This window comes from Ceratotherium simum, chromosome 14, assembly GCF_057802395.1.
Source record: "Ceratotherium simum simum isolate JZ-2026a chromosome 14, ASM5780239v1, whole genome shotgun sequence".
In the NCBI taxonomy this organism is placed as follows: Eukaryota; Metazoa; Chordata; class Mammalia; order Perissodactyla; family Rhinocerotidae; genus Ceratotherium; species Ceratotherium simum.
The window spans coordinates 34,347,365-34,370,785 of NC_141913.1; the positions used below are offsets into that span (position 1 = coordinate 34,347,365).

Genomic DNA, 23,421 nt, shown 5'->3' on the forward strand with positions numbered 1-23,421 from the left:
GATGACATAATAGCATGTTTCATGCCTGTAGTAACAGAGATGGCTTACTTGAGATTTCCCAATTTTCTGTATTATTCAAGGTGCCCACTTATATGATCATAATGATATTATTCTTCCTTGAGATGCAACTATCTTCTTCCCATTATTGGTTATCCTTTTTTTAATAAATGCCTGCCTCATTTTGTCTTAGCTCATGTCTCTAAAGGGCAGAGATCTTTTCTAGGTGGGATGAGGTTACCCATGACAACGTTTAGATTCCTGGCAGTGCCATACACATGGAGTAGTTAAGACTGAACATAGGCTTAGGTTTCAGATGGAATTGAGTGTGTTCTCTGGGTCAGTTACTATCTTGTGACTTTGAATAAGTCATTTAATGTAGCCAAGTGTCTTTTTTTTTTTTTTTAAAGATTTTATTCATTTTATTTTTTCCCCCCAAAGCCCCAGTAGATAGTTGTATGTCATAGCTGCACATCCTTCTAGTTGCTGTATGTGGGACTCGGCCTCAGGATGGACGGAGAAGTGGTGCCTCGATGCGCACCCGGGATCCGAACCCGGGCCACCAGCATTGCAGCGCGCACACTTAACCACCAAGCCACAGGGCCGGCCCTGTAGCCAAGTTTCTACTTTCTCATTTGGAAAATGGGTATACTCCTAGTGCTGCCCTGTGAGGTTCTTGAGAGGATTTAATGAGATGAGCTGACCCCTGGAAAGCATTTAGTAGTTTATGGGGATTTCCAGAATCTGTGATGGTGCCTGGAAGTTGGTGTGCTCTTATTAGATCGAAGGGAAGAAGGGAAGAAGGAAAGAAAGAAGGGAGAGAGAGGAGGTAACTGGTTAGGGAGAAAAGAGCCACGTGATGATGAACAATCTTTGTGGCAGTGTACAGTGTGCAGTGCAGACTCTAATGAGTCCTTGGTCAGCCAGGATTCAGGAATGAAGCTCCTTTGAAAAAAGTCAACTTGAGTTCAGAGAATTTTTTTTTTTTTTTGGTGAGGAAGATTGGTCCTGAGCTAACATCTATTGCCAATCCTCCTCTTTTTGCTTGAGGAAGATTGTCCCTGAGCTAACAACTGTGCCAATCTTCCTCTATTTTGTATGTGGGACGCTGCCACAGCGTGGCTTGATGAGCAGTGTGTAGGTCCGTGCCCGGAATCCGGGCCCATGAACCCTGGGTTGCCGAAGTGGAGTGCACAAACCCAGCCACTACACCACGGGGCTGGCCCTGAGTTCAGAGATATTTGAGAGGAAGATCAAGATAATAGGATCTTAACCTTAGATACCTATGCTGTGAGGCTGCCTGGGGCTGATAGGAAGCCTGGCACCTGTCTGCGTGGTGGGCCATCTGAGGCACAGCTGGCAGTGGTAACAACACTGCTGAGGCTAAGGATCACTCCCTGACAGAGTAGGGAGGGAGAAAGCACCATTGTTTTTAGGGATTCCTGCGGGGGTTCTGGATGCTCTAGACGGAGGACTGGACTTGTCATGATTCAGATCTGTGTTCAAATTCCAATTCTGCCACTTTTTGCCTCCATCACCCTGGGTGGATTATTTCACCAATATGAGCCTCAGTTTGCTCAACATGAACTGGTAAAAATAATACTATCCTGCATTGATAATGTGAAAAGTAAGAGGGATAATAGAGTTAACGCATCTACCTGGTACAACAACAGGCAAAAGTAGGTCCTGAAAAAATCAATGATTTTTCATATTATAATTGCCAAGAGTTCAGGGTACACTTTCTGGAGGAGCTTCTTCTATTTTACCCGAGGCTCACGAAAGCTGCACCTTCCTGCAGCTACCAGGTTGAGCTATCACTGGGTCCAGCTTGACATTACCCCTTTTAGATATTCACCTGTATTTGTGATTAATTTCTCCAGATTTGGCCCGAGGGACCCAGATTCTCAGCCAAATTGGCTCCCCTGAGCTGAGGAGCAGAGCTTTTGACTGCAGTGCTCAGACACTTCGAAGCAAGCACCTTCTGACTTTTCCATTCTCTGCTGCTGAGTGAGCCTATGGGTGTAAATCAATTTCCTGGGATTCGCCAAGGGGATGCATTAGAAAGCTTTAATACTAGTCCTGGAGCCAAGTGAGCAGATCATCTGGTCAGTTCTAAGCAGAAATTCAGTAAATGATGAGAAGAAGGAGACGAGGATGGATTTTCCCTCAGCATCCAGCTTTGCTTGGCATATGTTCAGTGAGGGGAACCTCCTTTATCGGCCCTTTACGGACTTGGGAAACAGCCCACAGATGCTTGCAATGTGATTTCTTCATTTTATTTGAAAGAAAGGCCCTACAGCCCAGATTGAGCTCTTGAGAAGCAACATATCTTTAGCTCTTTCCTTTCCTGGTAAATTAGTTATGCTTTCTTAAGCGTGTAGCTTGCTGAACTTGAGGTGAAGAGAGCAGACATCACTGTCTGCAGACAGTGTAAAGAATGGAAGAGAAAACATTTTCCTGATGAGTAACTCATGGCAAGTACTAAAGACAGTGTTCTTAAAATGAAGTCTGGTCATGCAGCCATTCTGGTCCTAGTAAGTGTTGACTATCTTAGCATCTTTAAAGAGATGAGCTGGTTAATTCTCTTTCTCCAGGAATATTCTGTTAGTACTGGGAATGGCTTGCTAACCTATGTAGGACCTTCTCTTTTAATATATGAGTTTTCAAAATTTATTTTTTTATAAAGCTTTAAATCAAATAGATCTTAACAAGGAAGTCCAATATAAAATACCAATAAAAATTGTGCTATTCTGGATAAAATGGCATTGGGGCCTGGAACTCCCCACCTCAGCTCCTCTCACCCACCTCACTATCCCCAAGACCCTTCTGTGGAAGCCAGAGCTCCTTAGGGTACAGTTTGAAACCACTGTTTTATAAGCATTTTATTTATTTATTTATTTTTTTGGTGAGGGAGATTGGCCATGAGCTAACATCCATTGCCAATCTTTCTCTTTTTTTGCTGAGGAAGATTGGCCCTGAGCCAACATCTGTGCCCATCTTCCTCCACCTTATATGTGGGATGCTGCCACAGCATGGCTTGATGAGGGGTGTGCACATCTGCGCCTGGGATCCAAACCCGTGAACCCTGGGCCGCCTAAGCAGAGTGCACGAACTTAACCACTACACCACCGGGCTGGCCCCAGCATGGTTTATTTTTAAGTGTCAGAAGCCTCATGGAGGCCCTGATAGAACCTCTAATAATGCACATTCCAAAAATAGCCGGGGGGGCTCATAGAAGGTTATGATGTAGTGAAAAAGAACACGAGTCTCCAAACCAGGCTCCAATGCCATTCTACCACCTACTAATTGTGTAACTTCAGAAACGAATTAACCCTCTTGAGCTACTTTTTACCGAAATAATAAATGGGCATATGAACATCCACACTACCTGTTTATACCAGGTTTGCCTTTGTAAACTTTCCACCCTACACCACACAAGATACCTTCCATGAAATCCAGTTGTCTTGATCTGAGGAACAAGACATTTAAAAAGAATTCTACTAGGAGATTCAAAAAGGCGAGGACGAGCTTCTGTAAGTTCGCTAGGTTCAAATAACATAAAACAAGACGCATTGTCTTAGTGAGTTCTAGCTTAGGGCATTCAGAGCCCTCTTCTTTCATTAGGTCTTGGTAGTTACAGCTCTAATCTGCAAGAAAAAGGATTAAAGGCATTCCCACCGTGAAGCTGAAATAGCTGTGACTTGGACAGCAACCGAATATACACACCACCATAAGAGCATGGGTTACATGTACAAGGTTACGCATGGGATCTTTAAAAAAATATATAAAAGCTCTTTTGGCTGCATATCTAGGGGAATGTGTTACAGATCGTGCCTGTAAATATTAGAACCCCATCATTTAAAAAATAACAAAAGAAAAATATAAGCAATCAAGACTAGGCTTGCTTGGAGTTATATTCAGTTATTATTAATCATCCTTGTTGCTCTTTGGGAAGACAGCCCGAAGCTAGGACTGGACTGAGTTGTCAGTGGTTTCAGGTTTAACCTTTGAAATTCCACGAGGCTGAGAGGATGTAACTAAAGGACACTCAGCCCGGCTAGGGTGGCATCTTCAAGTGTGTAACTTGCTTCATAGGCTGGTGGGAAGCTGGCTGCTTGGCCTCTGCACCACCCACCCCAAATACCTTGGCAGTTAGAACTAATGCCTTTTGAACTGTAAGACTGTGTACCTTTCACTCAGGTGTGGATGTGACTGCAGTCTTACTGGGGTGGTGAACCTGTGTAGCAGTGTGAGTGATCATCTGTCTAAATTCCTATTGGCACACCAATAATGAAGACACCGTACAGGACGACCTCCTTGGCCTCCCTTCTATCCTTCTGCTGAGGAATTCTTCAAGACAGTGTAGACAATCTCTTGAGGTGTGTGTTTTGGGGAGAGAGTTGCTGGGAAAGAGGAGAGAAGGAGACTAGAGAGTCTGTTTTATGTCTGTTTCGTCCTTGAGGTGAGACAGAAGTGTGGGGTGAGAGGGAACATAGAATTCATTTTATTGGTGGTAAAATAAGACCAAAGGAGGTGAAGTGAGCCCATAACAGATCCCATAGTGAGTAGAGGCAGAACCAGGGCTAGGACATGAGTTTTCTCCCTCCAAGTCTAACTAATGGCCTTTTGTACAGCAATGTTCCATTGATCATCCCTGTGAAGTGGAGCAACCTGTTGGTTCCATTTACCTCCCTTATTCTAGTCTCCACATGTCCGTCCGTGGTCCTGGTAGAGCTGTGGCCTCACTCATGGTCGGTGGTTCCAGAGCCTGTTGCTTGGTGGAAACCTTCCTTAGCCTTCTTTCCTTTTCTCTGTCTTAACTCCTGACTTACCTTGCAACTCTCCCCTCTCCTTTCAGAATCCCCCATTCCCCCGGTGTTAGGGCATCTAAAACTTTGTTTGGGTTACATACATGTGATTGGATTTGTTGTTCCAGATTTTCCACTGGGTAAGTCACAATCTTTCTGGGCCTGTTTCCTTTTTGCCAAGGTAGAGAGTGGGGCTGGTTGGTTTCTAACAACCTCAGTCACACATATGATTGGATGTTTGACTCATCTGGCTGGGATGTTGACTTCCATATAGACTATCCCTTTTCTTGTGGGTTGAGGGGTTGGGGTAGAATGGGGTTCAGGTTCCATCCTATAGCCAAAGTAAAAAGCCAGTGATGCTTCACAAAATAAAGAAGGAGAAAAAGATCCATTTCCTACAAAATAGGAAAAGGAAGGAGAACAGATTGAAGGGAGGAAGAGGTTAAGTAGAAGTCTTATTAAGGCAAGGGTGATATCTTTAAGGGCAATTTGAAAACGGGTCATTTATTCTCCCCAAAGCCATCTTTGCTCTGTTTCTTTATCTACCTACCTACCTGTGCATCCATCCATCTATCCATCCATCTCATACGCCATCGTCTACTTCTCTGGCCCACACAGGAGGAAATATCTGGGAAGAGCAAATGACATAGAGGATCTCAAGGCAAGCAGACTTCAGTTTTCCACCTGTATGTCTATGAGGCTGAGATCCTTCTGGCCAGATGTCCAGCGTGACCCACATCCCCCACTTTTGTGTCAGTGACCTCCTTCCCAGATGCGTGTGTCCTGTGTCAGCCTTAGGGATTGATGGGGATATATTGGGCCCCGTCCTACCCAGATGTGCTTCTTGTCCTTTTGGTAAGGGGCTAGCAGAGGGGAAAGAATGTTCCCGGGGCGGAAGAACATAGGGAGACAAGTGGAGCAGCCTCCTCCCTCCTTTGAGGGAAGCTTTGGAAGCTGTAGAAGTTAGAAGGTGGAAAGGAAGATGTTTGAGGGGCAGTCCTAGGCCCATGGAGGTCACAAGCTGATGCTTCTGCAGCTGTTCTGGGGGTGACTTTTAGTGAGGAAAGCAAAGAGAGAACCCCGTTCAGAGAGCAGGGTGGAAGAGGAGCCAGAGAGCAGAATGTCTGTGCGTGGGAAGCAGAAGGTATTTCTCCTCTCACCTCCTTAGGGCCCCCCAGCTCCCTTCATCCTCCTCCAATCCTGCTTGCTCCCCAACCCACCCCTCAGGCTTGGAGAGACAAAAAAAGGAAAAATATGAACTTGTGCCAAGAGAGAAACTGCAGCTCCTCGAAAATGGAAAGCAGGGTCATCAACCTAATATTTTCAATGTGGACTGTTCCAGAGAGCAGCAAGACGTGTCAGGAATGAGAATGGTCTGAGACAGGGCCCCAGGAACACTGCCCAGCTCCACCAGGGAGATGAAAGAATTTTCTCCTTCCTTTGCCTTTTAAATGTAATTCTGTCTGCCCTTCTCCCCACACCCGCTCAACCCTCTCGCTGGGAGCAGTGCAGACATTTAGCCATCCTGGGAAAAGGCAGGATCCTTTTCATTAACTTGAGCGTGATTGAAGTCCCCAGAGCCAAAGCAGATTTCATTTTCCTCCTTCTCTGCCTCCCTGTCTTGGATCCCTCCCCACACTGCTAGCTGCTCTGGGCAGTGAATGGTTTTCCAATGGGACAGAATGAGGACAGGGTCTGAGTAGAGGGGACGATTTGGAGAGGGTCTAGATCAGTGCCCTTTAGGGCAGCAGCTCTGTGGAGGGCCATGCTCATCTCTTCTTGCCCATGCCTCAGTTTCCCCTGAGTTTCTGAGCACATCTATCCCACCTTCAGGATAAAGGCCAGCACCTGGTCGTGTCTGGGTGATAGGATTTGTGAAGACTGAGATGATCACTAGTGGGCATCTCTGCAGAAGGACTAGAGGTTAAGACACCCACCCAGTCCTGTTGTTAACTAGTAATGTGATCTTGAAAAAGTCAATTATCAACTTCTTCTGCAAAGTAAGGACTTAGTCTGGGGTTTTAAAATTTATTTTAGTGGTAGAACATTTGATTCCAAATGAAATTGTATCCATGAAAGAGGGAAAAGTAGAGCTGCTGGTTGAAGGGAGGGTGAGAGGTGGACACAGTGGGGGTCTCTGTCTACACCACCTTCCCTTGCTCCAGCTCCCCAGCAGAGGTGGCTCCTGAGCCCCCTGGGGATACAATGACTTCCTCATCCATGCAGGAACCTTTGACTGTCTCCTTCAGGTCCTGATACTCTGTGGATCTGGAAATCTGGGGTCCGAATCTTGGTGCTCTGCGACTTCAAATTTTGAAATACAGGAGGAGTTCCTGTCCTGTATTTCTAATCCACATCTGATTACCATACTTCAGTGCAGAGGTCTGGCCTTTCTTCCTTTCCTGGGTGCAGAATGTGTAGACTTCTAGGAAATAACTAGCTTTGGAAAGGGGCAAAGCTTTGCAAAGGGACACCAAGGAGCAGGGCTTGTGTTTTGCCCAAGAGCTCATGTGTTTGGTTTAGAGCGTGATTAGAACCCAGGAGCCAGGCTGGCAGGGAGTCCTGGCTGGATGGTGAGAGAAGGCAGATTTCTGCACACTGTTCTTTCGGGAACCACTGTGAGAGGGGGTCACAAACCTTGCCTTTGGTTGTTTCCCAGGTCAGATAACACCTGAAATGCACACTAGATGGTGAGTGAAATAGTTCAGAATCTCCAAGGTAAGTAATTCAGAAGTTTCAGAAATTACTTGATAACCATCCTTGACACCACCTCCCTACCTCCCCCAACCCACTAACAGATAAGCTAACATGTCTGAACTGCTGCGAAGGACCCTTTGAACATTTTATTGTTTCATCCATAGGAAGGGGAGATCCCCCTCTCTCTCTGGTGGTAGGCTCATTCACTGTTCAGCCTCCTTCGCTTTCATACCGTCCTACCTTCGATTTAACCTTTGACTCCTACGCTGAAGTATAAGCCAATATTCTCTCGTAAAACCTCTAGCGGATAGGGAAGAGCTTGTTCCCATAGTCAGAGTTGATAAATTCATTCAAATATTTGAGTGCCTACTTCATGCAGGAAATGCTCTACGTGCCAAGTGCCACTTCCTTTCGTTGACTTGAAGGATAAGCTAGGTGTCTCTCACGCTTCTTTTCTCTAGGCTCAGTAAGTTAGTCATTCCAGTCCTCACCTCTCTCTTGATAGTATTCCCCACTTAACTTGGAAGTCATTTGACCAACAGGTATTTATTGACTAATTGTACGTCCAGTCTCTTCTCAACACTTTGAGAAATGCAGAAGGTACATAAAATATAAACCGTGGTCTTCTTGAGCACAATCTTCTTAGATGAAAAAAAGGAAATAAGAAATACATACAACAGCACAAAACAGAACTTTAAATTATTAAGAACTAAATTGTATGCATGTGGCTCCTTATTAAGAGAAGGGAAAGAGGATTTAAGGTTTCAAGGAGGGTGGGACAGATCTTAACTTTGTTGAGCTAGGCGTGTGAGGCATAATAACCAAAACTGCCATATCTCTATTTCCAGTCAAGTGGATCTTGTCATTTCTCAATCCCAAAACCACTGATATGAGGGAATAGTGCATATGTTAAGATGCTTTGAACACCTTTGTGGTTTATTTTCACTTGCAGCTTCTCAGAACTAGGAGGAACTAGATGCTTTGGTCCCATGCCCGTCTATCTGGTGAACCCTGTTATAAGGTTGTAGAGGGTCCCTGCCCACTGGACTCCCAGGGCCTGGAGAATTTGAGATTCGATTCCTATACACTAACACATGTTGGTCGCCCTGTCCTTGCAGAGGTCACTCCCATGCCCACACCTCACTCTAGCCTTTCTGTCCCAAGCTCCATCCTAACCTGTACTCAGCTCAACTTAGAGGCCTAGGCTGTACTGATAAGATCTGAAGAGAGGACAGTCATTATCAATTAAATAAAATAATGTCTAGAAGGAAGGGTCAGTTAAGGGTCATTCATAGGGACCCATGCTTTCTGTTACTGCTGATGGCTCAATTGACTAATAGTCTGGCACTCATCTTTTTTCCTAAGCCATGTCTCCTCAACAAATTATTTCCAATGTGCTATAATTCAGAGGCATCATGTTATAGAAAAAAGAGGATGAGCGTTGGGATAATTTAGTTTGGGATTTAAATCCCAAATACATGCACTACCTGTGTGACCTAGAAAGTCTATCATAATGCCCTCCCTTCCTCCTTAACACATGCTGGGGCTGGCAATGAGTAGAAGCAAAAGGAGGTGTGTTGGGATCGGTGAATCCCTTTTCCGTCTTTGTTCTTCCAGCTGCCCCATCTGAAGCGCCTCAGCCTACCACCTTTCCATTTTCAAGGCTCATTCCAACACCATCTTATTTCAACAGCCGCACGCTGACTTTTCTTGCCTTATGATCACGGTTTGACACTTACACTCTATTGCACTTTGCTCACACTGACATGCACATGGCTTATCCTTCCACCAAATTGTAGGTTCCTTGAAGGCAGGGACTAAGTCTTATGATTATGTTTGGCCCTTAGTGTTTAGTCAGGTGCCCCAATGGGTTGTTGCTTGGCTGTTTCCTTACAATCAGAAGGGCTAACCTGGCTATCTACAGGGATGGTGTGCCTTCTCCAGGGGACCTTCTGCATGGGGAATTCAGTCCACGGGACTGGGTGTGGGGAGAAAGGTACAGCTTTTACATTCTCCACCTCCTTTCTGCTCTATTCCGGCAGTAACACCACTTGACGCATCCTTTTTGGCAAAGTCATTTAGAGAAGCTAAAAAGCCCAGTTGAGCTTTTCTGAAGGCTGGAGGCACTGGAGCCCAGCGTGACTCCCTCTCTTTCTAGAACCAAACAAAATATTGTTACAGCAAACATGAAATCTTCCCTCTTTTTTTGCAAATGCTCTCCAGGCCTAACAAAGCTAGCAGTCACACTCCTTGAATCAAAATAAGCATCTGCCCTTTTTCTCTTTATTCCATACTTTCCCAGCATTTTTGAGCAACAATAAAGAATGTGATTATTTTATTAATTAATCACATGATCCCATTGAGTGCTTTCTGGAGAGGATGCAAATATTAATGCCTTAATTTTACCCTTTAATATTGATTAAGCATAGAGATAGAGAAAATATACAAACTTGACTCTTGTAATATTGTACATGATAGTTTGAGGCATAAGCTATGAACACCTAAATAGTATATGAGATCAAAGTCAACATAGGATAAAAGGAAACTGAGTCACATAGCTGGAAAGAGGAAAGCGGCATTTTTACTGCTTTGATTTAAAAAGAAGCAGCAGCAACCCTTCCAGAAGACATGGGCCTTTAACTGTCTCTTTAACTTGTGATATCACAGATTACATTACCCTGATAGTAGGAAGAAAGTCAAGGACCTTCTCCCTAAGGAAGTATATACAGTCACATGCCACATAACGACATTTCAGTCAACGACAGACCACATATACGACGAATGTCCTATAAGATTAATACCATATAGACTAGGTGTATAGTAGGCTACACCATCTAGGTTTGCGTAAGTACACTCTGTGATGTTTGCACGATGAAATCACCTAACGATGCATTTCTCAGAACATGTTGTTGTTGCTAAGTGACACGTGACCGTACATCTATAGACTCATGAGTAACTGTACTTACAATTTCAGGAGTCTATGGACCTGCTGAAGTCCACGCATAGTCCATGATCCCTAATTTAAGGCCCTTAGAAGAATTGGTGGCACATAGAAAGAAGGTAGGAGAGGGCAGCAGAGGGGGCGATGAAGTCAGAGATGTGGTGGACACAAGATGAGAAGGCCATTGAGTCGAGATTCCTAGTCCAGAAATACCACGTTTGCTTTTTGTGATTCTGCTTCTTTAGCTTTGGATCTAGGCTACAGTAAGTCCATTGCTGATCAGTTATCCCGGGGCTACTGTATGCAAACTTTTAGAAGTATCACTAAGGAAAACTCCTTTGTTCTTTTCCAGCTCCTCACAGCCAGTGACCTTGCAGCCAGTGACCTCAAAGGATTTCAGCCACAGGTAAGTTTCACTGGTCCTTTCATGAGGTTCGGGAGAGTGAAATTTTCCATAGTTTGATTGTGAGCAAGCAAAGTGACACTAATGCAGAAACCCCCACTTTGCATTTCCAGCTTCTCTGACTCGAGGCACCAACCTTGACAATCATCTGGTAGCTTGCCCTCTCTCTCCAACTCCTCTCTCATCTCATCTCGAACAAAACAACCTCTTTCTGCTCTTTCTTGCTATTTTATAGTGGAAAAAAACGCAGACCAAGATGCTTGGAATGTGTGGTGGTAGGTGACTCAACTTAGGAAAGGGTAAACCAAGGGGGTGGAGGGTGGGGTGGGGCTGGGTTTTCTCCTGTATTTCTCCTTTTTTGGGACAGGATACTCACATTTCTGTAGTCTGTGTGCAAATGCCTTGCAGTCAGTAGTCTGGCAGGCAGGTTAATCTCAGATTCCTGCAGAGGCAGATGGTTGAGTTTTGCTGATGTTGGTTAGTTTCGCTGATGTTGGTTAGGAAACGGGCCACTATTATCTCTGGCAGAATGCTGTTTGGAGGTCACATGGGCAAACCACGAGAGAGCACAGGCAAGGGCTCTCTGGGGACTTCCTTGGCAGTGGTGAAGATGGAAAATCACCCTCCCTGTCTCTGGAAGGGATTTACTGTCTAGACCCAAACACATAAGCACCAACACATGTACACACAAGTACACAGGAGACATAGAAGTCCATGTGTTCCCCATGGACCCCAGTGTAGACAGAGCATGTATACAAAGAGAGGTAAACCCAAGGGTTTGTGGGACTGTGGGACTCTGTCCCTTCTCCTGTCACCTTTTCAATATGAAAGTTTCTGTCACTTCCTAACTCAGTGCCTGCCTTAAGTGCTGTGTCCCTGCTAAGTCCCATGGTGCTGTACTTTTGTGGGGAGATACATTGTGGCTAAAGGCAGAGAGCTTCTGGGGTAGAGCAAGTAATTTTTTAGTAACAAGAATTCCATGTATTTGGGAATTTCTTTTCATTAAATATGTTTCACATCCAAGAGCTCACCATGCTCTCATTACACTTCTCCTATGTGGGATACATCCTGTAAGCCCCCTTTTCCTGCTGGGGAAACTGAGGACCAGAGTCCTGATGAGAAGCAGCCCCAGATCACACAGAGAGCTAGGTATGAGAACAGAGGGTGGGAAGTGAGAGGCTCAAGGAAGAGAATGAACAAAATAAAGGGCCCCCTTGCTGAGAGTCAGGATAAATCCATACACCAGTTTGGGTGATTCCATCACAGCTTGTTGATCCTTCCGTCAGGGATGCAGTGAGGTTCTACAAAGAGTTAACCAGTTAGCCTTTATGACAACTATTGGAAACTGGTAATTAATTAAATTGCTTATTAATTAAAGTGCTTATTCACGTATTCACACGAACTTCCAAAAAACAAAAACAAAACAAAGTCAACATTTACCCATATCCTACCTGCCTTCACACCTATATTTACACACATCCAAGCTAGAGATTTATTTTATCTGAAAATTTATAAAAATGAAGGGAGAAAAGGCTTTGCATGTTGTTCTTTTGTGGCTTGAAAAGGGTACCTAGTGGAGACCTAGTTTATGGAAGGGATGTGTGTGTGGGGGGGGGTGGTTTTGGCATTGTTTCTTTCTAAGATGATCATGTTTTCTCCATGTTTGTTGAGCTATATTTCCAGATATTAGATTTAAAATTAACTATTAAGTTAGATATATTTGGGGTCCATCCGTAACATCGGAGGCCATGATCCTAGAAAGGCAGCTTTCGTGCTCACCCACAGACAGCCCCACAGTTGCTGGTGCAGATGGCTCACTCCCCTGGTTCTGTCTGACCTTTCCACATTATTCCATTTGTGTGTCATCCTCCCGAGGCTGGAAGCATAAATGCACATTTTTCACTCCTCAGGATGCATGTTCCTGAGGCCAGGAAGCCCTGGGAATCTTGTGGCCAGAGTGTCATGCCCAGATCAAAGTTAATTCTTCAGTGTTATTCCTAAATCAAAAAGCCCGATGTGTCTCAAGTCAACACCACCCTTTTGGGTGCTTTTTCAAACAGAAAAAGAACGCTGCCTGCATGCCTTGGGTTCCCCCCTCGCAGCCCCACTGCACCAAATTGTTGGCTTCTGTTGTTGTTTTCCCCTTCTCTCTTTGGGTTTCAGATGAAACTGAGCCCCACGCATCCTGACGTCCGCAATAATTCACGGCTGTGTTCCCTTCCAAGAGCTGTCACTGACTTTCAGGAGGGAGCTCACAGAGGACCCCTCCCTGGGGGAACTGTAATAGGGCCTGTCAGCTTTCACACGGTCCCGTCCACACCTATCATTGCATGTAAAAGGTTTTTTTTTTCCTTGATGCCTGTTCCTGCTGCAGCCTCTTAGGGAAAATAGTCATGATTTCCTCACTAATCCTCGGTGACTCTCAGCTTTGAATGTGTAGCGAGTGGCAACTATATTGGGCCGGACTGATCTGTCTCTTTGTCTCTGTCCTCCTTTCTGCATCCAGATAGAGAAGAGGAGAGTAAGGAAATGACTATCTGCCTTTCTCTCATGATTATTAATGTGTAAAGACACCATACTCGTTCCTGGAAATAAACACATTACTTTGCAGGTAAAGCCTTATGGCTGATGCTAAGATTGTAAGGCTTGTGCGTTAGCGGTGGGGACTCTTCCCAGGCTGGTGAGCTTGGCCTCTGGACCACGCGGGGTAGCACTGTCTCCTAGAGTCAGGCGTGGGGCTGACAGGTGGCTACTATTCTCAGCGTGTTTTAAAGGCACAGATGGAAAAGCTTCTGAAATTCACACCTAAACCACCCAGACTCTTCTCTTCCATTTGGTTTCCCTCCAAACGCATCTTTCATTTTCCAATGTCCTGTTCTTGCTTTTTGAAGGAACGGATACACTTGAGTCCCGTCGTTTCTTGTCTTTGGATGACTGGGAATGAAGACCCTCATCTCCTTTTTCCAGACAATTCCTCTCCACCCGCAAAAGGAGTAAAAGCAGGCATCTCATTCCTTTCCTAGAATCCCAACAATCCTATGCTTTCTTCTCCATTTTTCTTTTCATTCCCTTTTTTTTCTCTTATTGTAAAAGCTATACTTGTTCACTGTAGAAATTAGAATGGGTGAGGGTGGTCAAAAAGCACAAACTTCTGGTTATAAAATAAGTCAGTCCTGGGGATGTAATGTACAGCATGGTAGCTATGATTAATAATACTGTATTGTGTATTTGAAAGTTGCTAAGAGAGTAGTTCTCAAAAGTTCTCATCACAAGAAAAAAAAATTTGTAACTATGTGTGGTGATGGATGTTAACTATAAAAAAAAAAATAAAAAAAGGAAATTTGGAAGACACAGAAAAATGTAAGAAAAAAATCTCCTGTTATTCCACCCCAGAAATATAGATAAAGACATATTGAGGTATAGTCTTTCAATCTTCGTTGTACATAGACATACACATCTACTGGATTATTTTTAAATTGATACTATATTTTATATGCTTCTTTGTTACCTTCTTTTTTGTTTGTTTGCATGCCTTCCCTGTCACTGGAAAGTCTTCTAGCAGTTGGCTATTTTTGTCCAGTTGCTAGTACCATCATTTATTTACCACTCCCCTCTTGCTAGACATTCCATTCCTTTTGCAGCTGAGATCTCTAGGAGCAATCCAAGGCAAAGGCTGGATCCTGTGCCTTCCACTAGGATACAAATAGCATCCAGGGCTTCTTGGCATTTATTTCTTCTTTGTTTCTTGGCTCCTACAGAGATGTGAAGGTTGCTTAAACTTTGCAGTCAAGTCCATGTGTGTGTGCCTATGGGCATTTGTGCCCATGCTTGCAAGGGCCCAGGTGGAGGATGTGGGGAAGAAATAGCCATAAGTGCGGGGTCCAGACTCAGATGGAGGTTTCACACGTCCAGCCACAGTGCTGGGAAAGCAACCTTGAAAAGACCCACCCCCCACAGAGGAGAGCACCCACGGAAGGAAACCACCTACTTTATAAACCCTCCTTTGTCTCAGAGGAGAAGAGGATACTTCCTTTAGGAAAAATGGAGTTTTACTTCAAGTGTGCCTCAAGACATGATTTTGCGGGGCAAGTGTAATAGCTGTGCTATAAAGGGTAGCCATTTTTGAGGAATTTCTAAAATGTCCATTGCTGTTATGGTCAAGCATACATTGTAGTGAAGGATAAGAAGAGAGTAAACCAGGACACGCAGAGAAACATCGTTCAGTGTAAAGAAAACAGGGCTTTTGGTCACCGAGTTGCCATTTCATTCAGAGGCACCCACGGAGACCCTTCTGTGGAGCTGCCTGCTGTGCACAGACTCTTCTCCAGAATTTGACAATTCTAGAATGTTCTTGCGCTAATATTACCTTTGTGACCCTGGGAAAGTTCCCTAATGTCTTTAATCCTCATTTTCCTTATTAAGCAAAAATGTTGCCCAGCTTATTCACAGAGTGTTGTGAGAGTCAGAGGAGACAATGTTGTGAAAGCGACCTAGCATGATGCCTGCCATGCACAGTGAATTCAATTTTTTTTTTTTGGTCAGAGAAGTACAGGTTAAATTATTTAAGAATCCAGGGGAAGGAGACATTGTATCTTCATGGAGCAAGCAGGGAAGTCTTCCAGGTGGAGGTGTCATTGTACATGGACCAAGACAGAAGGAAGTGAGTCAGTGAACTTATTCCAGGGCTGGGGAAGCCTGGATGAAGACTAAAACAAGGGTAGAGATGCTTGGGTGTGTTCTGGAGACTTGGAGTGGTTTAATTGCTCTAGTTCAGAGGGAGTATGGTAGAGATAATAGTTGCAAATTAAGTTGGGACCAAATTGCAGAAGGTCTTAAAAGTCTAGAGAAATAGTTGAACTTTTTTTTTAACAAACTATTATTGAAGTTTTCAAATTTATACAAAAGTAGGCGTAACAGTATAATACACCTCCATGTATTACCCAACTTTGATTATCTACTATTTAACGTCAATGAGAAGCTGCTAAAAAAAGGCCTCATTTGTAGCATTTGCTAATCTCTGTGGTGTAAATATCCCCACCATGACCAGTTTTAAGCTGCCAATGGTTTAATCTGTTTGAAGTCTTTGCCAGTCAGCTTTCCACAGCCGATATAATTGGTCCCCACCACACCACTGGGCCAGCCTCAATAGTCATTACCATTTGCCAATCTTACTTTATGTGTCCTCCCAGCTACTTTTGTTTTTTATTTTAATTTTGAGGGGAATATTAAAGAAAATCTCAGTCAGTAGTTTATTTCACTCATAAATACTTCAGTAAGCTTCTCTAACAAATAAGAGCTTTTTAGCAAATATAGTCATGGTGTCATTGTCACACCTATCAAAATTAACAGTAATTCCTTAATATTTTCTAATACTCAGTGATTTCTCTGATTATGTTAGCATGTCATTTTACAGTTGATCTGTTTGAATCAGGATCCAGAGTTTGGATTTTGACATCCATCTGAAGACAGTGGAGCCATTGAAGGTTTGAGGGTGGGCAAGAGTCAGAACTGGTTACAAGAAGATTATGCCATGGGTAGGAGGTGTGATGAAATGAAGAGGAGGTCCAGTAATAAGCTTGTGCCATTGGTCCGTATGAGAAGTAGTAGGGCGTAGGGTATGAAGCTGGGCTGGGTCAGTGGGGGTGTTGCTGAGGGGACGAATGCCAGAGAAGGGATGAGGGCAGATCAGGGACCTGGCAGCTGCTTGGCTGATTGGAGAAATAGGAGTATTGTTCACCAAAGTGGGGGCCCAGAAGGAAGTACACGTTGAGAAGGTGAAGTGTTCATCCCTGGAGTAAGAATGATTATGGCCCAGGATTCAAAGGAGAAGGGCTTTGTCATCTCTAAACGAACACAACTCCATTTTCCTCAGGCTCCACAATCAGTTCTTCTCATAGATCATCAGGGGATATAACCATGTGCAAAATATCCTGGCCTCCATGACTCCTAACCTAGAAGTTTTTAATGCAACAACCCCAAGTATTTAGTAAAGAGAAGCTACCTTTTAGGAAGATATGACCATGGAGTTTCTGAGTAGAAAGAAATCCTAGCTGTGCACATCTCCCAACGGAAAAAGCAGGATGAAGCAGACATGGGGCCACAACAGCAGCCTATGGCTCATGATGCTCTATGGCTTTTATTGCTACAGGTGGGCTCCCTGAGCCTTCTCTCCCCTGAGAAGTAGCAGGACTCCAGGGAGAGTTAGAGGCTCCTCAGCTCCTCTCTTTTTAGCATGACATTTTTGAGTTCCCAAGTTGCTTGTTCTTCTAGGGTTGATCATGGCTCTCCAACAGAACATGGTTATCTGACTCTACTCCCAATGGACACCCACTGCCTACGAGTTCAGCGTCAACAGTTGTAAAGATTGAAATAGAAACTCTGGATTTTCCAGAGCATGCAGCCCCTGTTGGACTCAACAGGAGTTGGCGTTAGTACATGTTCACATTGCCTTTGGTGGAGTATATATATGCCAATCCTTACTAAAATTGTACTATGTTCCAGAAAGTGTTCTTTGAACTTTTCATGTATTATCTCATTTAATCCTTACAACACCTTTGTGGACTCAATAATTATATTATCCCCATTTTATAAGTCAGCACAGAGAAGTTAAGGTCACAAAGCCTATAAGTGGCAGAATTGGGACCTGAACTCAGGCAGTCTGGCTCCAACATCTGTGTTCTTAACCACTTATGCTCTGCCACGTTGAATTAGAGCTTATCCCCACTGTTAAGATAATTCAAAACCAGACTGACCACTGATAAGACCATGACATCAGCCTCATCTTCACTTTTGTACATTGTGTTCAATTTTCTTGATCTGTGCCAGGTTCAGGAAAGAGCAATTTGTACACCTGAGAGTGATAGAGGGAATTGCTACAAAGTGTTTTGAATCCTTCCATCCTGGCAAAGAATTTCTGTTCTCCTTCCTTTCCTTCCTAGACTCCCAAATGGAGAATCATGGTAATTGTTGCCCCTTCTACAGAGGAAGAAACTGAATTGAGGCAGAGGTGGGCAGGGCAGTCTCTCGTCTAAGACACACAGCGATGAGAAACAAATTGGCTTGTCTTGAATTCGTGTATAATTCTGCTTTGCCATTTTGGAAGAACCATCCCAAAGCAAAACTGTGTATGAGTAAGTCCTGCTACTGGTGCTTGCTTACTCCCTCCCTCCATTTCAAAACTGAAAGATGGAGAGAGAGCCGGAGAGAAAGCACCTGGAGAGGTGGTTCTCCACCTTGACTGCTGCTGGGAATTATCAGGGGAGCATGTACAAATTACAGGAGCTCAAGCTTAACCACACTGAATTAGTCTGGTTGGAGTCCAGATGTTGGTGTTTTCAGAAGCTCCCCAGGATCTAAATTAACCTCCTCATTTTCTAGATAAAGACTGCAGCACAGAGGAAGTCTTGAAAAGGAGAGAAGGTAGAGGGTCTCCCATTCAATTAGTGTCTACCCTGTGTCAGGAATGTGCCCTGTGCTTCATTTGTCCCCTGGTGTTTAATCCTCACAATAACCCCCTTATCAGATATCTTCCTCTTCCCGTTTCACTAAGGAGGAAATAGTGGTCCAGGCAGAGGAAGCTTGGCTAAGCATGGATTCTGTAATACCTACGCCTGTGCTCATCCCCAGTTATTTCCGTTCACTAGTTAAGATTTGCCCAATGTTTTAAACTAGCTAGTGACCATGTTTTGGTTGATGGCCTCTTCTGTTTGCTATCTAGACATTCTTTCCAGGCTCTAAGCCATATCCCAAAAGATCCAGCTTTTCGACACTACCCCAAGAGAGAATGCATTTGGTCAGCTAGTGGACCGCATCCTCTGACTTCAGGAGTGAGGTTGATCCCACGAGTCCTCCTTGCTCGGGTTCTTGGTTAGTAAACCCATGCTTTTTCTCAAGGCCTTTCTTCAGGCTTGCCTTCTATCACCTGCCATGTGTCTTTGCTCTCTGACTCAATACTATTCAGAGCGTGGGCTGCGGACCAGTGCTGGCCTGTCAAGTGTGCATTACTGATCCACCGTGAGATAAATCTAGAAACAGAGAGAGTGTTTAGAAACTTTGATAGCAACCTGATGTTTCCATGATATCCAAGCATATGATCATGTTCCTAGTAATTTATCTTTATCGTATTGTACCAAAGTAACTGTACAAAAATATGGATTGGGGAAAAAACATCTGGTCATTCACCAAAAATCGCTTGAGAAGTGCTGTTCTAATTATGCAGTTTCCTAGTTTTATCAAAAGGGTAGGATCTGGAATCTTTGCCTTCTTCTGTGAGCTCATGTGAATATATTTGTATTGTAGATAATATTCCCCCTCCAAAAAAAAATAGCTCCACCTGTAAGGTGTCTCTCTGGTTGTAGGATACCTAGACAAAACATAGGTTTTTCTCCATAATTCCTTTGGCAACCCACTTAATTATTTTTCTTACCAAACATGGACATGTAGAACAATAATAGAGCATTTTTAACAAAAATATTTGCTCACATGCATACACATAGCCTGCACTAAAACCCAAACTGACACTTGCTTTTCTTCCATAAAATCAGCAGTTTCGTACTACAAGTATACATTTTTTGCACTGCCTGCCTTCACAGTGTTTTTACTAGATTTTTTTTTTTTAAACCAACATTGGCATTTGGTGCTGGAGAGAGAAGTTCTCCAGGTGTTTCCAGAGTGTCTGGCATTTCAGTGGAATATTCTGAAGTCTTAATAAGTTCTCCTGGGATACTAAATCTCTTTAGACTTAGTGAATATTGCGTTTCTCCCAAGATGTTCTGACCATCTGAGAGCTGCGTGCAGGTGGGCCCAACGTAAAACAAACCTAATGTGCAGAAGTTCACACCAGAAAAATTGATAGATGGTAGGTGGGTGCTGGGAGAGGAGGGGGTTATTTATATGCAGAAAGATTTTTCCACCTTATTAAAGCAATCAATATGTTATCCTAGGATATTCAAATATGATTTAGCCTCTCCAAATCTGATTTAAACTCAACTTTTCAGAATAGAAGTATGAACAAAGTGAGGCCAACCAGTGGCGATTAACTTTGAATGTCATTCTTTTCTCTTTCAACTATAGTTTTCTCATCTACAACAAAAGCAAAACAAAACAAAAAACTTAGCAACAAGGGTGTAGGATTAGATGGTTTCTATGATCCCTTAAGACTCAAAATATTTAATTACTCTGTGACTTCTTCCACCATCTTCATGTTTCTAGTTTTCTTGTTTTTCTCTTCAGTCCTTTTGGTAAAGAGGCTTCAGTTTGAGCTTCTTAAAAATTGTCCTGTAATAATGCTCTTCTGAGGCCTGGGGCCACTGATGTTTTGTGATATATCTCAAATATCTGTGTTTATTACCAGATTGAGTTACAGCATCAGATTTCCTGTGTCTAAATTTTAATATGGTGCATAACTTTGTTCTATATGTTTTTAGGTCTAGGAATGACTCATGCGGAAAATGCTAATTCACAGACACCTTTCAGACTTGAAAGAAGGTGTCTTCTTCCTAATTCCTTTAGCAGGATAGTTCCAATCCTGCCTCATGTGAAGGAAGACCCACCTCTCCAACAAATGAACAAGCTCACTTTTTAAATCCATTCCATTCCTACTGCCTGGCTCACATTTCAACCCTCTTGTCCTCTTACCCTACATGACCCCTTTCTTACCATCTTGTAACCAAACAAAAGGGATGGATTGAGAGGTGTCAGGAGACCCTCACAGGAAAGGGTCCCTCATAGTGGAACAGCTTGCAGATCTCAAACGGCATCTTCCAGCCATCTGCCTGCTTGTGTTTGGAGGCCACATTGAGTCTGCAAACAGCCTCCACTACAGTTTTCTGATATCTCCCTGATAATGACCATCCACTTCCCCTCTCTCCAGCTCTGCCTATGATCATCCTTCTACAACTCCCACCTTCCTAAAAATGTGTATCAGCGCCTCTGGGAGAACCATGTTTCCAACAGGTGTCCCAAACCAATGATGCAGAAGATGGAAAAACTTTATGTGATGTTGTTATAGTCTTTATTACTATAAATGGTAAAAATTGATGCTTATTTAGGAATATGGCATAAATCTCTCCCACCCTGCTGTGTTAAATAACTAGCACAGAGAATATTTCCCATTTCTTTATCATGTAGTTGTTAAGAGAACCGATGCTGGGCCCAAACTGATAAGTTTGAAGCATTAGGTCTGCCCTGTACTAGCTGTGTGACCTCCGTAAGTTATTTAACTTTTATGTGGCTGAGATTCCTCATTAGTGAAGAAGGATACCTGTCCCATGGGATTTTGAATAGATAGGTGAATAGATAGGCTCAAAGAAGTGTCTGGCATCCGGTAAGCAAACCATAAATGTGTGCCATAATTCTTATTACTCTTATAGGTTACATAATTGAAATTGAACCTAGGCCACTGAAGTTAGAGGGTTACAGCACAAATTGCAGCTTCCCAAGACAATCTGACTAGAATTTGGGATTACTGCAGAATAAAGAAAAACATAAACAAGAAATCTAGATCTTGCATGATCTCCTTAGCAGTTTGTTTATGACACTTGTCGTTCAAATGAGCAATGGGAGACACTCTGGCCTGTGAGAATGACCCCAGAAGAGGATGGAGGAGGACAGAGATGGATGGAATGGATAAGGGACAGATAGGGACTATTTAGCTGGGAGATGAGAGCACCCAGAAGTGCCTTCATTGATTGCTTCCTTCCCTTACCATCTATGGCACTTTCTGAATTAACATTTTATCTTTTCCCCCATGGAAAAGGAATAGCTGTAAAGTATTAAAAATGATTTTAAACAAGTGTATCAAGAGCATTTTCAACCACCAGAGTATTGCCTCATCTGAAAACCCTCTGGGGTACAGTGATCTCAGCATAATTCTGGACGTCCACTTTGGCTCTGACGCTGTACAAGAATCGTAGGCTCAGAGATTTATTGCCCAGAAGAGTGAGTGAGAAAGTGTACCAAAGGGCATTTGGATGGGCGCTGTTCAGAGAGACTGTGTTAGGACTTGGGAATTTTTGGGGATGTTGTGTGATTACTTTCATATCCATACTTTCAGTTTTCTCTATTAAAAGTGTGGCAAGGGGTGGTCCAGGGAGCACATGGGTTCTAGATTTTGTGGGCCATCAGACTGAGATGGCACCTGCAGAGGGGAGCCATCCTGACCACAGGACTCTGGTCTCCAGTAAGCAGTCCATCACTGACATGCTGACAGGGCAAATAGCTTGCTGATGGGAACGAGAGGTCTGTGCCCAGATGCCAGCCTTCTCTGTACAGTGAGAAAGCACAGCTGGCTAAATTTGGCTTTCTTGCCCTTCATCCGGGGAGGAACAGAAATGCCTAAATGGGGATTGGGGGGTATGAGCGTGTGTAAAAAGAGTCTGCTTGCTTCCAGCAAAAAGTAGATGCTCAATAAATATTTCTGAGCCCATTTTAGGGATGCTTGTATGTATACCAGGGGTGAAAACACATCCCCAAACAAAAATGCAGGTATCCAAATTCTGATATTTCTCTAATGCCTCCTGGCTTTGCAGTTATAATGAAGATGTCTTCTATCACTTGTCTTAATTTTAGAGCTAATAAATTTTGTGAGCCTTTTTTAGGATGATCAAATCTGGAGGTCTATGTGTCTCTCATCATTATTTTAGGGTGTAGAGAGAGTGTTCAGTGCCTCTGGAGTTGGGACTAGAAATACACAGCTTTGGATTAAATCAGTTTGATTCACCCGCCTCCAACCTATTGCATTATTGGTATCTTGTGAAAGGTGACTAAGGCACAGGTCATAAGAGAAGGGGAGAGTGTTGAAAAAAGAAATGCCTGTGAAATCTCAGCCTGCAGGCGTCTGGAGAGACAGCGCGTTTCATTCTTGATAAACTCCAGCAGAAAAGAGCAATCAGCTAAACGAGAGCTGGACAAATTAAATGGCTGAGTATTATTTCAAAGGAGAGCTCGGGCAGCATCAGAAATTCCCCATCAGCTGTAATAACGCCAATTACTTTGCCAGTTGCAGATTCCATCGTGATGTGTTTAGCACAATCAGGGGTCGGACTCTCACAGGGACCTGATGGGTTTTGTTTACTCTGAATGTGCATTTGTAGAGAATCTTTTGCACCCAGAGGCTTAGAGCTCTGAACGCACTCCTCTCGATCCAGATTCATACACAGCTGAGGGAGATTATCTTTGAGATGGAGGCAGGAGCAGGCGGGGCAGGCTGGACCCGGTGGCCCCCTCATTGGAGAATGCCTGGGATTTAAATACAAAGAGCACAGCTGGGTGTGGTAGTTCTTAGTGAACGTGGCAATCTCCAGAAAAACATCTCTGTAGATTACTCAACTAGTAAATAAATATATATTTCTCATTACGAGCAAGCGTTCTTGGCATGTTGGAGCATTGGACAGATCACCACTAAACAGTAATAACAACCGTGAAGCTCTGGGAGGAGAGAACTCGCCAAGAGTTCATTAAGCCTTAAATACTGACAAATGGGGGTGCAGGGGCTTTCATTGTCTCCCTTTGAGAATCATTTGGTTGGAAGTCAAACATAAAGATCATTTCAAATATGGAAAAAGATCATAAGAGAA

At 43.6% G+C, this 23,421-nt stretch overlaps 1 protein-coding gene across 1 annotated transcript in view; it reads left to right on the plus strand.

Annotated features, from left to right (window-relative positions):
• The window catches only part of SETBP1 (SET binding protein 1), a 362,547-nt gene that overhangs the window by 177,498 nt on the left and 161,628 nt on the right, over nt 1-23,421 (plus strand). Inside the window, exon 3 of the mRNA XM_087439168.1 lies at nt 10,796-10,849. Within this exon, the coding sequence (XP_087295294.1) occupies nt 10,796-10,849 (54 nt within the window). The remainder of the gene's footprint in view (nt 1-10,795; nt 10,850-23,421) is intronic.